The sequence below is a fragment of the Gorilla gorilla genome, chromosome 11 (genome assembly GCF_029281585.2).
Source record: "Gorilla gorilla gorilla isolate KB3781 chromosome 11, NHGRI_mGorGor1-v2.1_pri, whole genome shotgun sequence".
NCBI lineage: Eukaryota > Metazoa > Chordata > Mammalia > Primates > Hominidae > Gorilla > Gorilla gorilla.
Window position 1 is genome coordinate 140,312,530 of NC_073235.2, and position 16,013 is coordinate 140,328,542.

The 16,013-nt window shown below is 49.6% G+C and overlaps 1 protein-coding gene across 32 annotated transcripts in view; it reads left to right on the forward strand.

The window, feature by feature from the left end:
- Window positions 1–1,643: 1,643 nt before the first annotated feature.
- The window catches only part of LRRFIP1 (LRR binding FLII interacting protein 1), a 156,588-nt gene continuing 142,218 nt past the window's right edge, over window positions 1,644–16,013 (forward strand). For 12 of the 32 annotated variants that reach the window (XM_055379853.2, XM_055379847.2, XM_055379846.2 and 9 more), the window contains exon 1: window positions 1,645–1,820. In XM_055379853.2, coding sequence (XP_055235828.1) covers window positions 1,725–1,820 — 96 coding nt within the window. In that variant the 5' untranslated portion in view covers window positions 1,645–1,724. Of the gene's footprint in view, window positions 1,821–16,013 lie in introns of all 32 variants that reach the window. The other 20 variants (XM_055379840.2, XM_055379845.2, XM_055379849.2 and 17 more) reach the window with 5 other exon arrangements.

Consider the following 16,013-nt stretch of genomic DNA (forward strand, 5'->3'; position numbering starts at 1 on the left):
AGCGGCCGTGTCTGCCTCTTGGACAGCTATGCCCCAGCCTCCAGCTCAGCAGCTGGCAGGCAGCAGGTGTGGGTGCAGGAATGAGTGAACTCATGGGAACCAGCCTCGGCAAAGACGCACAGTCCCCACAGTGCCCCAGGGGCTGGGAAACAGTGAGCAGCCACCAGCAAGACCAAGGCAGCGCAAGTGGCCACGGCTCAAGGTTTCCCCCAAGGAGGACTATGTCACTTAAGGAGTATGGCCTCTGAAGTAATGTAAATATGGCCTGGAAGATTCAGTCAACACCTATTTCCTTAGTGCCTACAATGTGCAGGTGCAGTATCTGCTCCCGGAGTTCAGTCATGAACGATGCCACAGTCAGCCCTGCCAACCCACCTGCGTCAGCTCAGGCACCCAGAGCAATGTCACCTGGATCTGCCCTCCCTCCCATGTCACTGGACTCGCTGTCTTTTCCCTGCAATGAAACCTCCAACAGCTTTCCCTGCCACTGTGGGTGGAAGGGCCTCTTCCTCTTCCCACCTTCGTACAGCTTCCAGGCCACCTCCTTAAGAATCCAAAGCAATCTGGTCACACCACTTGGTGGGAAATACACCGAAATGTTAACTGTCCTTATCACTGGGGGAAAAAAATCACAGGTGACTTCAGTACAGCCTCCTCTCCTCTTCCATCACTACCCTCCCTCCCATCCTTCCCCAGGTCCAGCCACACTGAAGTTCTCCCCATACCCCAAACACACCAGTAACTTTCCCACCCGGTGCTCCTGCCGTGCCCTGGGCGGGGGCTTTTAACCCCTACCTAATCCTCCGATTTGCTTTACTTTTAAATCCACCTGTAGAGCGTAGACCGTGAGCTTCAGAGAGCACAGGTAAGTTCATTACTTTTTCAACAACTAGGAGAGAGCTGCGACTCACCTGCCCTGATCCTAGAGGCTGGGGACCCACGAGAGAAGTGACAAGTCCTTGATCTCAGGGGGCAGACAGCGGGGAGAAGGATGGATGCTAGCACGGAGAACACGCGTGTAAAGACAGAAACGCACACATCCACACCATGCCGCTGTGAAGCCGGTGCCCAGGAGGCTGGCCAAGGTCACAGGAGCGGCGGTGGCGGGCGGATCCGAGCACCTCTCGGCCTGACCCCACAGCCTAGCTCTCACCCCGGCGAGGGACTTCCACCCCGACTCACCGCGGAATGGGGAGCGCCAGGCTGAACCAAATCCTGTGCTCACCCCTCAGTGCAAACCCCTCAAGGCAACCCAGGCCCCTGAAAGCCTTCCTACCCCCCAGCTCTCCCCTCAGTTCCCCACTCAACCGGTGCCCACCGCCCTGCCGCGCGTCGCTCCGCGATTACCGGCCCGCCAAACAGCCACCGCAAAGTCCACCCTCCGGGGCTCCCGGTCCCTCAGGTCCCGCGTGCCCGGCCCTGGGCATCCCCAGCGTCCCCGTGGCATCGGACCCCCATCGTCCCTGACACCTGGCGTCTCCGCCCCCCGCCCCCGTCCCCCGCCCCGCCGTCCCTGGCCCCTGCAGTCCCTGGCCCGCGCTGCGAACCTCCGGTTCTGGCTTCCCCCGGGTCCCCGCGGCCCCCGTCCCCCCGCGTCCCCGCGTCCCCGGCCCAGCGCCCGCTGACGCCATGACGCCGCGGCGGAGGGAGGGGCCGGGGCCGGGCCGGGGCGGCGCGAGCGGCTGGAGCAACGGGCCCCGCGGCAGCTGCGGGCGACGCGGTCGATGGACATGGGCACCCAGGGATCGGGGCGCAAGCGGCTCCCCAACCGGGAGCGGCTCACGGCGGAGGACGACGCGCTCAACCAGATCGCGCGGGAGGTGAGCGCGCCGGGAGGGCAGCCGGGGGGCGCCGGGCGGGCGCGGGGGCCGGACGGCTGTCAGGGTCTCTCCGGCGTCCGTCTGTCCCGCTGTGCGTCTGTGCCACTGCGCGTCCGGCTCCGGGCGGGTGGGCCGGGCAGGCGCGCGCCGGGGCGCTGATCCCCAGGCGCTGCGCCCCGGCCCCGATCTCGGCGGCCTGCGGACCCCGCACCCGTTCTGCAGCCCGGGGCCCAGACCGCGACGCTGCGCGCCCTCCCCCACCCCGGCCACCGTCGGCCGCTGCGCCCTCGGGAGAGGAGCCGGGCGCCGCCAGCGCGCGAGGTGGCCCGGGCTGGCCGGGCGGGGGCGAGCGCCCCGCTTTGTTGTGCGGCATGGGAGGAGGCGGGGGCTTAGGCCCGACCTGGAGGCAGTGGACGGTCGCCGGAGGCCACATGGCCCTGCTGAAATGGCCGAGTCGCTCAGGTGACCATTTGTCATCCATCCATCGATGTCACTCAAGGTGCAGCTCAGAGATGAACTTGGGGATCACTGTGAATTTTCTTTCAGGACTGAGCCTGGAAACGGGTCCAGGCACACTGAAACGTCTTCATTAAAGTTTCCTGGGCAGAGTTTATTGTAACTAAGATCATGTTTGGTGATGAACTTTACCTGTGACAAATTGAAGGCGCACTAGAATGGGTATTTGTACAAATGCCTTTTTTTTTTCCTTCCGCAAGGATTCTACCTTAAGGCTAAAGAATGTACATGGCATCCAGAAAGCCGTACAGGGACAGAGAGCAGCAGCTTGGGAAAAGGGGAGCCAATAGGTTGCGGCCCCAGGGGGACAAAGGAAGCTTAATTTTTGACTGTGTTCCCTTTGTACCATTTGAACTGTGTGCCAGGTGGGTGTATGAATGCAAAGAAAGTCTCTGCCTTGTAACCCGCCTCACAGGTTCTTTTCCGTGTTGGCTTTTCCACATGTGATTCTTCCCACAGGAAACACCTCCAAGCCATTTGGACTGTGGTGTCTGGCTGTATCCGTCAGATATTCTGGGGGATCTACTCTGTAACCAATCCTTAGGTGTTTGTAGTTGTAAATACCTGATTTTGCTCTTACGGACATGTGGCAGTCACTCAGTATTTGTTGACTACTGAGTGAATAAAGACTTCTGTTTTTCTCTGTATGATACAGAAAAGGGCTTTCCAGGCAAACCCTTATTCATTCCTGGAAGCCCACTGTGACCTCCAGGAGACCTTCCAGACTCAGCCCTCTCACATCGCACCAGGCCTAAGTCTCCCTGGCTCCACGGCCCTCCATGGCGTGCCCGCACCTGGCATGGCAGTCAGGATACCTTATCATTATTTGCCCACCTGTAGAAGGTGACACCCAGACAGGAAATATCTTACTTTTGTATCCCAAGAGCTCAGCACAGAGCCAGGCACATACTAGGTGTTTGTCTATGTCTGTTACATTAATTAATAAACAAAAGAAGTACAAGGCATTTAAAGGACCTTTGGCTAAATATAGACATTTGCTAAATATAGTAGCTTGAGTATAACTCCCTCCTGTGAAGACAGTCACTTATGTATGCATTTGACCACAGTGCCTAACAAGTGTTCCCTGCAAGGGCCAGAGGTGGCCAGTGAATCGCAAGCCTTGTCTTGATGTCAGTGGTTATGGGGCAGAAGAATGAGAAGAATGAAAATTTCCAGAGTTTGCCTTTTATCCACTGGTGTTTCTTTTCTTTTTTTCTTTTTTTTTTTTTTTTTGACACAGTCTCACTCTGTTGCCCAGGCTGGAGTACAGTGGTATGATCTCAGCTCACTGCAACCTCCACCTCCCAGGCTCAAGAGATCCTCCTGCCTCAGCCTCACCAGTAGCTGGGATTACAGGCACGCACCATCACACCCAGCTAATTTTTGTATTTTTAAAAGAGACGGGGTTTCACCATGTTGGCCAGGCTGGTCTCAAACTCCTGGCCTCAAGTGATCTTCCCGCCTTGGCCTCTCAAAGTGCTGGGATTACAGGCGTAAGCCACTGCACCCAGCCTATCTGCTGGTTTTTATAAAATAGATTGAAAAGGAAGGCAAGGGAACACTCCTTGGGTTGAGAGCCCTGAGGTCCTCCCTCCCACCGAGGGAGATGCAGTTGGAGTTACAGAGATAGACTTGTGAGTCAGAGCTGGGCTTTGAAATGACATAGTTCTTAGCCAGCTGTGCCATCCTAGGAAGGTGAGTTACTCACTCTCCTCTGAGCCTCTGTTTTCTCGTCTCTAAAATGGAGAAGAAGAAATCTCCCCTGGCTGTCAGAATTAAAGAAAGTGGGTAGCAATGTAAAGTATGTAACTAGGCGGTGGGTAAATATGAGAGCTCCTTACACGCCCCTCCCCGTAAAACCCAGCCGTAGGTGCAGCTGTTACTAGTGCTGAGTAGCACAGATTGATAGGGTTGGAGGGAGCAGGTGTGACATCTTATGTTTTAGTACAAATTAACTTCTATTTTTCAACTGTGAAAATGAAAATCACTATTCAAATGGCAAATATCTACTCCTTGAATTCATCGGGGTTCTTATAGAAATCAACAAAATCGTCTTGGGTTCAGTACTTTCTTATTCACTCATTGACTCAACAGATACAAGCCATGGTATCCAAATTCCTGTCCTGGGGAGACTGGAGAGTCAGGGAGGAACCCGACGAGGACCTGCCTGCCCTCCAGGAGTTGGGTCAGAAAGGGGTTGACACCTGTAGATCAATAATGCTAACCGAAGACAGGAAGGGATCTGATATAAAAAGGGCGTAGACAGTGTTCTGAAGGTTTGGACATGAGAATCACAGCTGGCCAGTGGTCTCAGAAGTGGCTTCCTGGAGGAAGTGGCATTTTGAGTTCTTGAAGGCTGTATGTACCAGTCAAGATGCTTTGGCTGCTGGGACAGAAACCCTGACTGGACTGACATTGACAAGGGGAAGTATATTGGCTGGAGCACAGCAAGCCCAGAGGCAGGGCAGGATTCCCCGCCAGCCTCACCAGTGGCTCCGGCCTCTTTTTCCCACAGCACCTGCGCAGCTGGTTGGGCTGGGCCATCCTCTGCGGGTGGCCTCATCCTCAGGCTGACTTGCTTCATGGAGGCCAGCTGGCCTTGGCTTTCCCGGGCTGCCACTGTGGAGCCCACACACCGTCTCTTCTGGTGGCTCTCTCCAGAGAGCTAGCAGTATCTCCCTGGTAAACTTCCATGAGTCTGCCTGGCCACTCCTGCACCAAGCTCTGTGACAAGGACCATGGACTTAGGGGCTCAGTGCCTGTGGCAAAGGAGGGTGGGTCTACCCTGTGACCTGTCAGACTCATCCTGGGACTGGGGAGAGCCGGCCTCCCTGAAACACTTGGGAAGGTGGGGGCCTGAATGGAAACTGGGGAGGCTTCAAGGAAGTGGGAGGGAGTGGGCTGCCACTTGGGCCTGGCACCCAAGAACATGCCTTCTAGAGAGTAAGTGGAAAATTCTGGGCTGAGGTCATTGGGAAGCCTGAGTCACCTGGCAGGGACGTGGGTTCCAGTTCGCTGGAGCGAGGGGAAGAGCTAGGCTGCCCTGTGCAGGGCTTTGCACTCTTCTGGGTAGAAGCAGGACTCGTGGCGGGGGCAGCCTTTGGAGGGTGCATTTCTGCTTCTGCAGCCGGTGTCCTGCTTCCATGTGATGGTTTAAACTCTAGGCAAGCGTGTATAGTAAAGGGAGTTATTTGCAAATGCTATATTATTGCAAGTCGATTATTTCTCACTCTCTTGTTGCAGTGGAATTCAGGCGGGATGTTATCAGGAAAAAGGTTTAGTACGCACTTGCAGAAGCTCATTAGCACCAAAGGCATGAGCTGCGCCTCCCACTTCTGGGGAGGGGTGTTTCCAACGCAGATAGATTTTCCTCTCCTACGGCGTTTTACATTCTGCTGGTGCATTTTGGTAGCATCCCAAACTTCTCATTCAGCACTCTGCAGCTGAGTAAACGATACTGGTCTCACCATGCAATTCAAAGTATTGCTCTCAAATGAAGAATGTTTTTCCCAACAGGAACAGTCATTTGCGCAGGCTGCATTAGGAACTCACCGTGGGGCCTTGAGACAGTGCGGTGAGCTTATTATCCCCTCGTGGTGCCATAGGTACCCCTTCCTCACCCAGCAGGACGGAGGCCCTCCCCCCATAACTGTTTCTGCAGCCTCCTCTCCAAGCTGGCCCCTCTGTGGCCTGCGGCCTCGGGCCCTGATCCATGGCAGGGGCACTGCTGCCCCACCCGGCTGCTTCACCAGCCCCAAGTTGACTCGTGGGCCTGCGGGTGCTGTCGGTTCAGGCCTCACAGCCACCGCCTTTCACTTGAGCCACGGCCACACAGGAGTCCAGTTGTGGAGAAGGGGTCGCACTGCCCCCGAGGAGTCCAGTTGTGGAGAAGGGGTCACACTGCCCCCAAGGCAGCCTGCAGCCATCAAGTAAGCATTTTGTGAGGTCACAAAATGTCCCCCAGGCTTGTTTCAAGATGCAACCAATTCTGTGGTACATTTCCTGCTCCGGAGCTCTCTGCGGGCCAGGCTGAGGCCAACTCCTGCCGAGACCACCTCCCTGCCCAGCCCTTCCCTGACTGGCCTGCCCCCATCATGCCCCTGCTGGGACAGGGCTCACATCCAGTCCTGCCATGGGCTCTGCTTCTGGAACCCAACATAAAGCCATGCCCCTTGTTTCAGGTAGTTCGTAAATATCGGGTCTTTTCATCCTAAGTCCCCCTTTCATTCATCTTTTCTCCCTGTCCTTCCCAAATAGCCCTCCTATATCAGCCTGTGCGGAGGGAGCCTGTCTCTCTTCTCCTCAAGGCTGTTGGAGAACCAAGCTGGGGATGCGGTGCACGTGTTCTTTTCCAGAACAGCCCAGAAATGGGGTTCAGTGTGGAAACTTCGCTCTACCTCTCTCCAGCACTAACCTGACCTGGCTCCTCTGGGGTGGAGAGTCCGGGACTGAGCCCAGCTGCCAAGATGCAAATCTGGGACCCCAATGCAGTCCCTTGCCCTCTGGTGAGGTGACCCTGGGGCCAGCATTCACCTGCATGCAACCAAGATGTCAGATTTGTCCCTAGGCCTATTTCACTTGATTTGAAAGTGAATTTCATGACTTTTTTCTCTATGAATTTGCTTTTCTGAGGCTGGCTGGCAGATTGCACACCAACTGAGTGCTGCTGGACACTGGTTTGCCACTGGGGCCGGGCCCTGCCCCTTTGTTCCACAGGAGTTGGGAGAGGTGAGGGGCGTTCAGTGCCCGGCAGGACACAGGACTGTCCAGCCTGAACAACATCCTGCCTCCAGTTGGAACCCAGCCGCAGTGGAGTCACTGAGGGCTGTTCTGCAGCTGATTCTCCTAAGCCAAACACCCATCTTGGCAGATCGTCTACAAGGTTTTAGGAATGTGACAAGACTGGTGTTCCAGACGGATTTTTACCAACAGTCTGAGCTGTTGGAGGGCGCGAACAATGTGCCTGTGACCTTGGGCTGTTTGTGCGATTCCCAAAAGATGCTTCTGGGTTTCTGAGTCCACAGAAAACTCAGCTGTGGACAGGCCTGCTGGTCCCCAATGGCCCTGGGCCCCACCCCACAGCTATTTTTGTCAGAGGGCCAGCTGTCTCCCTTCTTCCTTTTCTGGGTGACTCTTGAGCCACTCGTTGGCCTGGTACTCAGGGTTGGGATGTGTGTGGAGAACATGAGAGGCGGTGTGGATGAGGGAAATCCAGGACCTGGCTTCTAGCCCTGGCTGTCCCCTGTGAGCCCTGCCCGTCCCCAGTGAGTGTGAGACGGGAAAGGAGAGAGGGGCGAACGGAGGGTGCTTCTGAGACCCAAGGTGTGCCAGGCACTCTGGAAGCTTTACTCCCATAGTTTGTTTAAATCCTGTGAAAAGAGTTCCGAGTCTCTCTGTTTGACAGAGAGAAAACAGACTCAGAGACACCATGGGACATGGCTGAGGCCACCTATTAATTAGGGGCTGCCAGTTCATGGCCCAGGCTGCTTCCTGGATCAGCCTCTCAGCTCCCTCCAAGACCCGATTCAGGCCATGTCCTGCAGGCAAGCCACCTTCTTCCTATCCCTGGCACATGTTGTCCCCCACTGACCTCTGAACCACCAGGGGTGACATTTCAGGAGAGAGAGTCCCATATCTGTCTCTGCCTTACTGTATCTCTCATCTTCTTTTTCCATCCTTTCATCTTTAAAAATTTGATTTTTATTTCATCAGAGTAATATATGTTTTTACCCATATTCTCAGGCCGTTCCCCACACAGTAGGCTGGGCAGTCCTTTTAAAATATGTCAGATCATGCCACTTCTCTGATAAAAACTTTCCAAGGGTGTCTTGTATCACTCCGTAAAACCCAAGTCCTTAAACAAGCTACAAGACCCTCAATGATCTGGTAATGATCTCCTTGTTTATAAATAACATACATATGTATTACACATTAGTTTATCAATTGCAGATGCTGTCAGCTGGCTCCTGCATTGAAGGACGGGACTTGGTGTGCATGGGCCCAGTTCAGGCCAGCTCCCTACTTTCCTTCTCTGTATCACACTATAGTTCATTGTAGTGTGGGGCTAAAAGAATATTCACTGGCAGGACAGACTGCTTAAGAATATGGGTGCTAGAATCAGATTTCCTGGGTTCAAATCCTGATTCTGTCCCTTATACCATGACTTAGGGCAAGTTACTTATCAACTTTGTGCCTCAGTTCCCCCATAGGTAAGATGGGAAAGTTTTAGGAGTATACTTCACCCAGGGCAGTTATGAGGGTAAATGAGATCTTTCACAAAAAGACCTCTGAACAATGACTGTCACATAGTAAATGCTCAGTAAATGCTGGTGATGATGATGATCTTGCCAGCTATGTAAATAATGTCAATTGCAGAGCCAAGCAGTGTACTATAATCTTTCTTTCCTTATACAACTTTCTGCTTCTTCTAGAGTTAATGATTTATTTTCTTTTTCATTGCTCATCTGCCTACATATCTAGCTTATCTATCTATATATCTACATATCTCCATAAAGTTTTCAATAGAACCCATCAAAATGCTATGTTCTATATGATTAAACAAAGCAGATAATCTATCAATTCCATTTTATTCTCCCATGGAAATCTACCCACTAGAGACCTCTGTCATCTAGATCCAGTCTGGTCTGAATGTTCTCCTCAGGGTTTCCTGCACCTGCCATTCCCTCTGCCACCATTCTGAGAATTTCTTTTACCCCCTTTTTATTGTTGTTGTTAGGTCCCTATTTTCTGGATTCCATATTATCTGCCTTCTTGGATTGCTGTCTTATTTTGCTGGAACACATCCTTCAGTAGCTTTCGGAGCAAGAATGCCTTTTCTAAGTATTCACATGTCTGAAAATGTCTTTATTCTACATTCATACTTGATTGATACTTTGGTTGTGTATAGAGTTCTAGGTTAAAAATAATTTTCCAAAAAATGATGAACTCTGTGTCTTCTTTGACATAATTTCCAGTAAGTATTGTTAATTGGAAAAAGTAATATACAGAAAATAAAGATAGCATGCTGTTCCTTGTGTGAGAAAGGCTGCAATTTTCCTGCATTTGAATAAAAATCACTGGCAGAACACAATGAAAGGAGTGTGGGGATGGAGGTGGAAGCAGGTTGTCAAGTGCCACTCTTCATGCTCTTGATATTTGAACCATGTGACTGTATTAACTAGTCAATAAAATAAACTAATAAATATCAAAAAAGTAAAATTAGGAGCCAGGCATATGGCTCACACCTGTAATTCCAGCAACTCAGGAGGCTAAGGTGAAAGAATAGCTTAGGACCAAGAGTTCAAGTCCAGCTTGGGCAACAAAGTAGGACCCTTCCTTTAAAAATATATTTTTTAAATTTAGCTGGGCATGGTGATGCATGCCTGTAGTCCTAGCTATTTGGGAATCTGAGGCAGGAGCATCGCTTAAGCCCAGGAGTTCAAGACCAGCCTGGGCAACATAGTGAGACCCCCATCTCCACAAAAAAGAAAAGAAAAAGTGACTGGGTGTGGTGGCTCATACCTGTAATTCCAACACTTTGGGAGGGCAGTGAGTGGATCACTTGAGCTCAGGAGTTTGAGACCAGTCTGGGCAACATGGTGAAATCCCTTCTGTACTAAAAATACAAAAATTAGCCAAGCATGATGGCTTGTGCCTATGGTCCCAGCTAGTTGGGAGGCTGAGGTGGGAGGATCACTTGAGCCCAGGGGACAGAGGTTGCAGTGAGCTGAGATCACACCCCTGCACTCCAGCCTGGGTTGACAGAGCAAAACTCTGTCTCAAAAAAAAAAAAAAAAAAAAAATTTAAAAGAAAAAGTTTGGAAACTTTTAGGATCTTCTCTTTATTCTCAGAATTCTGGATTTTTCCCCCACTTATGGAGCATTCATTGGGTTCATTCAATCTGGAAACTTGTATCCTAAAATTCTGGGAAATTTTCTTGAATTTTTTCCTAGCCCCATCATTTTTTCTGTTCTGTCTTACAGTAATTTCTGTAAGACAGAACAGAAAAAGAAGTAATTTTTCATTTTCTTTTCCTTTCTTTTCTTTTTTTTTTTTGTCTTTTGGTAACACTTCATGGAAGATTCTTCAACTTTACCTTCCACTCCTTCTACTAAGTTTACCTGTTTTATATTGAATTGCTAAGTTTTTTTATTGTTCTTTATCTCTTCTTTGTAGCATCCTTTCTTGACTCACTAATGCAGTACCATTTCTTACTACTCTAAGGATATTAAGCAAATTCACTTAATTTGGGGGTTTTCCTGAAAATTTTTTTGTTCCCTGCATCCTGGTCTGTTTCTTCCTGTTTCTTTTCCTCGTTTGTGTGTTTTGGCCTCTGTCATCTTGGAGCCTTTCTCAGATGTGTGGTGATCCTCCGCTACCCTTTCATATTTTAGAGGGAGGCACTAAACATGGTGACTACAATTTGAGCAAAGGCCAGGAAGGGAGATGTCACAAAGTGTGAACAGGAAGCCACACAGGGTGGCTGAAGTGTTGGTACCAGACAGTGGTTCCTCAGGCAGGGCAAGCAGCTCTGATTTGAACCCAGTCTCTTGCCTTTGAGGCCAGTGCCCTTGACCACCACGCCAGTGTTAGGAGGAAACATTGCTTAATGTTACCCAGTCAGACTTCTCTAATTTGGTGCCTGCAGGTGGAGTTTTGTTTTTGATTAAGGGGCTAGTAAGGCTGGAAAAGAAAGTTGAAAATTAATCTGAGACATACACCAGGGAAGAACGGCTAACCTCTAGTGTCTACACAGCTCAAACAAAGGAACCCATCATTATGGTATTCTTTTACTGAGAGCGAAATAAAATGTCAAATTAGCTGAGCAAATAAAGATAGTAAAACAAAAAAAATATGAGATTTTCATAGCTTCAGGCATCAAGAATTGGGCTGGGCATGGTGTCTCATGCCTGTAATCCCAGCACTTTGGGAGACCAAGGCGGGTGGATCACCTGAGGTCAGATGTTTGAGACCAGCCTAACCAATATGGTGAAACCCCATCTCTACTAAAAATACAGAAATTAGCCAGATGTGGTGGCTTGCACCTGTAGCCTCAGCTACTCGGGGGGGCTGAGGCAGGAGAATTGCTTGAATCCAGGAGGCAGAGGTTGCAGTGAGCCAAGATCACACCACTGCATGCCATCCTGGGCAACAGAGCGAGACTCCATCTCAAAAAGAGAAAAAGAAAAAGACAAAAAGCAAAGGAATAATTCATTTATTTGCTTGGAAAGTTCTCTAAGATCTGAGATATACTTTCCATAAAACAAATAAAATACCTGGAGAGTTTAGGTAGGCAGAATGTGATATGGCCTTGGCAGCAGGTAAACTCTTGGATCAGCAAGTCTCTGAGAGCCAGATCTGTTCAGAGCCTCCACTGGCATATTATATTACAAACTCTCCATCCACTCTTGGCTTGGGGAGTGAATGAAAAATCACGTAGTGGTCATGATCATATTTAAACATAAAGAAATCAGGAGATCTAAAGTTGTTCATGTATTTTTAACCTCCATCATGTAGGTTTATCAATTTTGCCCTCATTGTCCTTGATTTCTTTCATTTTTATTTTTCACTTTCTTTGATGACATTCCTTAGGCATCTGGGAAGATGTGGGGTTTTCCAGGTTGACACTCATTGGGGTTTCCATGCTGACCAAACAGCTAGCATGGCTCTACCCTGTCTTCCCTAAGACAGCAGCCCCCAATCTTTTTGGCACCAGGGACCAGTTTTGTGGAAGACAACTTTTCCACAGACCAGGGTGTGGGGATGGTTTCAAGATGATTCCAGCACATTACATTTATTGTGCACTTTGTTTCTATTATTGTTACACTGTAATATATAAGGAAATAATTATACAATTCACCATAATGTAGAATCAGTGGGAGCCAAGAGCTTATTTTCCTGCAACTACACAGTCCCATCTGGGGGTGATGGGAGACAGTGACAGATCATCAGGAATTAGATTCTCATAAGGAGCGCACAACCTAGATCCCTCACATGCACAGTTCACAATAGGTTTTGCGCTCTTAAGAGAATCTAATGCTGCTGCTCATCTGACAAGAGGTGGAGCTCAAGTGGGAATGCGAGTGATAGGGAGTGGCTGTAAATACAGATGAAGCTTCGCTCACTCACCCGCCTGCCGCTCACCTCCTGCTGTGCATCCCAGTTCCTAACAGGCCATGGACTGGTACCAGTCTGTGCCTCAGGGGTAGGGGACCTCTGCCCTAAGATATTGCTTTAAATTACCCCCAGCATATTTTTAAATCACCCAAAGCTGTGCTGTCTATAGGACTCTGTGCTCTGTGTCTGTGCAGTGCACTGTGGTAGCCACTAGCCCTCTGTAATTACTGAGCACTTGAAATGCGGTTAGTACAGTTGAGGATCTGCATGTCAAATTAACTTCACCGCAGTGCATTTAAGTGTAAATAGCCACGGAAGTCTTGGGGCTGCCGTGTTGACCAGCGTAGCTCCGGAGCAATTCCCTTGTGGAAATACATTGCAATAGAGGTATGTTCTGCAATGTGGGATATTTATTGACTGCTTACACATGGGGCTGCATACCACTCATGACCAATGCAGGTGGACTGGACTGATCGATGGACTGATCTATTGCAGGTTGGAACCTTTGTGGGGCTGTGGCCTCAGAGACCTGTGGGTCAGCCTTTTTAAGTTGTGTGACCGTAGGCAAGTGAATGCAGCCCAGTCTTCTTTTTTTTTATCTGAGAAAGAGGAATGCTATCGTGTGGGGCAGTCATGGTAAAGAGCTAGAGCCCACAGGCTGCAGGGCGTGCTGCCTGGCACCTGGTAGGTGGCAACTAAATGGTGGTGGTCGTTTGCTACCTTCAGGTGGCTGTGGTTAGCTCTAGAAGGAGGCAGTCGTGCTTCTTGACTGGTTGGGATGTGCCCCAGGGCTGAGATGGGGGTTGGGTGGAGCATGTGAGAAAAATATAGGAAAGATGATCTCCCATGCCCAAGAGGGACACAGACGGCCCTTGGGACTGATTAAATGAACTCAGAATAAAAGCGCGAATAGCTGTCGCTGTAAATATGTGTGTCTTTAGTGTCAGCGTCCCTGGGGACTTCTTATAAGTTTGAAGCATGTTACCATTCTTGGCATTGAGACAGTCAGTGTCACTTTTACTTCTTGGTCTTGAATTCAAGAATCAAAAGTAAGATACCATCAGATTTTTCAAGCCGCTTCACCGTCAAGCAACCTAGCCTTGGTGCCCAGGTCTTTGGTTGGCTTCCCAGAAATAATGGGCCACTTCACCCCAGCCTTGTTCTGCACTGTTTATCTTTGGGCTTATCTGACCTCTTAGAAGCTACTAAATTACCCACCTATTTTTAACTAATGCCTAGAGCCAGCTCCAGAGGAATTGCCACATGAGTTGAGATGAGGTGATGACCACATGGTCTTCCAGTTCTTCATTTCAACATCTGAAGTTTTTTCTTTCTTTTGTCTTGTGTTAGGGTTTCTCAATCTGGGCACTACTGACATTTAGGGCTGGGTAATTCTCTGTCCTGGGGGGCGCTGTCCTATGCATTATAGGATTTTGAACAGCATCCCTGGCTTCTGCCCAGTAGGCGCCAGTAGCTCCTCGCTATTCCCAGCTGTGACCACCAAACATGCTTCCAGACATTGTCAAATGGCCCATGGGGAACAAGATACCCAACTGAGGATCTCTGTGTCAGGTTTCCCCTGCCACACTGCTGGGTTTGTACCTTGAGCTCTGAACCACTCCCCTCAGCTAGAGAACTCTGAGTCTGACAGTGACTACGACTGTTTGCCCTCCTGCAAGGAGGGTAAAAAGCCCTAGCTGACCACATTACATTCTTGGTGTTTCCTCCATTTAAACCTCCTGGAAATTAGTACAGAGGGGGCCACATACCCTGGAAGCTGAGATGGGGCCATTTTAGAAGTCGGCTGCAGGCTCAGGGAATGGAGACATGAGCTGCCAATGTGATTACACTTTGCTGGCTTTGGAAGTGTGCTTGAGCTGACAGTGGGGCTGGGGACCGTCTATAACAAGATACCACAGACTGGGGGCTTTAGCATGGAAGTTGATCTCTCCCTATTCTGGAGGCAGGAAGTCCAAGATCTAGGTGCCGGCACATTCAGTACACACCTCTTGTCTGCATCTTCAGATTACTCAAAATCCAGGTGTGGCTGCAGGAGAAGGGACAGGGGAGACCCCCAACTTTAGTCTCACCTGTGGGGGTGGGGCTGGAGACCCAGTCGTCCTTCACCCCCCGGGACCACCCCCCAGATGAGAAGGGGGACTGGATGTTGGACAACAGAAAGATCAGTGACTGCCACATTTCCACAGGATTAAAACCGTCCCCATATCTCCTGTAAAAGCACACTGCCGAACTTCTTAAAATAGATGACCAGATCATTGTCTTGTTCGGAATCCCTGCTGCATCAGCCCTGGGTCTCCGCAGCTCTCTGCATGATACTCTCCTCATCACCTCTCAACTGATCTCCAGAAAGTACTGTGCGGCCCCCGCCCCTCCACTCCTGTTCCCAGCGAGAGAACCCCGAGAACCTGCAGTCTCTATCCAAAGACTCCCCCTTCCAACCCCTGGGCTCTCTTTTCGCTTGGCCAAAAGGCGTGCATCTCAGCCTGCTGGGATGGGACAGGAAGGGACCATTAACCATGTGAATGTTCCAGCATATTCACCTCTGTGGTTTCTACCTCTTGCTTCTGTTTTTATGTACAATTTGCAAAGGAAAACACACACATACACTGTCCCTCTCACTAATTGAAAATTCAGCTTTAATATTCCGTTTCATTTCATCAATAATATTCTTTTAAAAAATGGTATTCCTCCCAGCACTTTGGGAGGCTGAGGCAGGAGGATTGCTTGAACCTAGGAGTTTGAGAACAGCCTGGGCAACATAACAAGAACCCATCTCTATTTAAAAAAAAAAAAAAAAAAAAAAAAGGCCAGGTGCAGTGGCTTACAACTGTAATCCCAGCACTTTGGGAGGCCAAGGCAACCGAGTCACCTGAGGTCAGGAGTTCAAGACTAGCCTGGTCAACATGGTGAAACCCCATCTCTACTAAAAATACAAAAATTAGCCAGGCATGTTGGCAGGTGCCTCAGGAGGCTGAGGCAGGAGAATCGCTTGAACCCAGGAGGTGGAGGTTGCAATGAGCTGAGATTGTGCCATTGCACTCCAGCCTGGGCAACAGAGTAAGACTCTGTCTCAAAAAAAAAAAAAAAATTGTGTTCCTTTTGGTTTAAGACTTAGTCAATCTTTTCTCCTTGGATTTCTGTTTTTGTGATTGGTGTTAAAATTTCAATCTATTTTTCTTTCCTAAATATCTTTTCCAATTTTTCCCTATATAGAACATGATAGTTAATAAATTATACTGAATATACGTGTGGTGGGAGGACTGCCTTGCAGATCCACAGGTTGCACTCTGTATTACCAATAGCTTGTTTTTTAAAATATGATTTTTAAAAATATGTTAAAGTATACCAGGTTAAAATAACATATAACATGCACAATATATTGTACAGTTTTGTGTCTTGCTTTTAAATTTTTTGAGTTATTTCAGATAAGGATACTCCTGACACTCGGGAGGACTTCCTGGGCGTCGTCTTAGATGGCTGTGTGCTTCCTTTCTTGGGCCCTTGCAGAGTTCGGGTTTCTCTTGGTGTGAAGTTTTCCT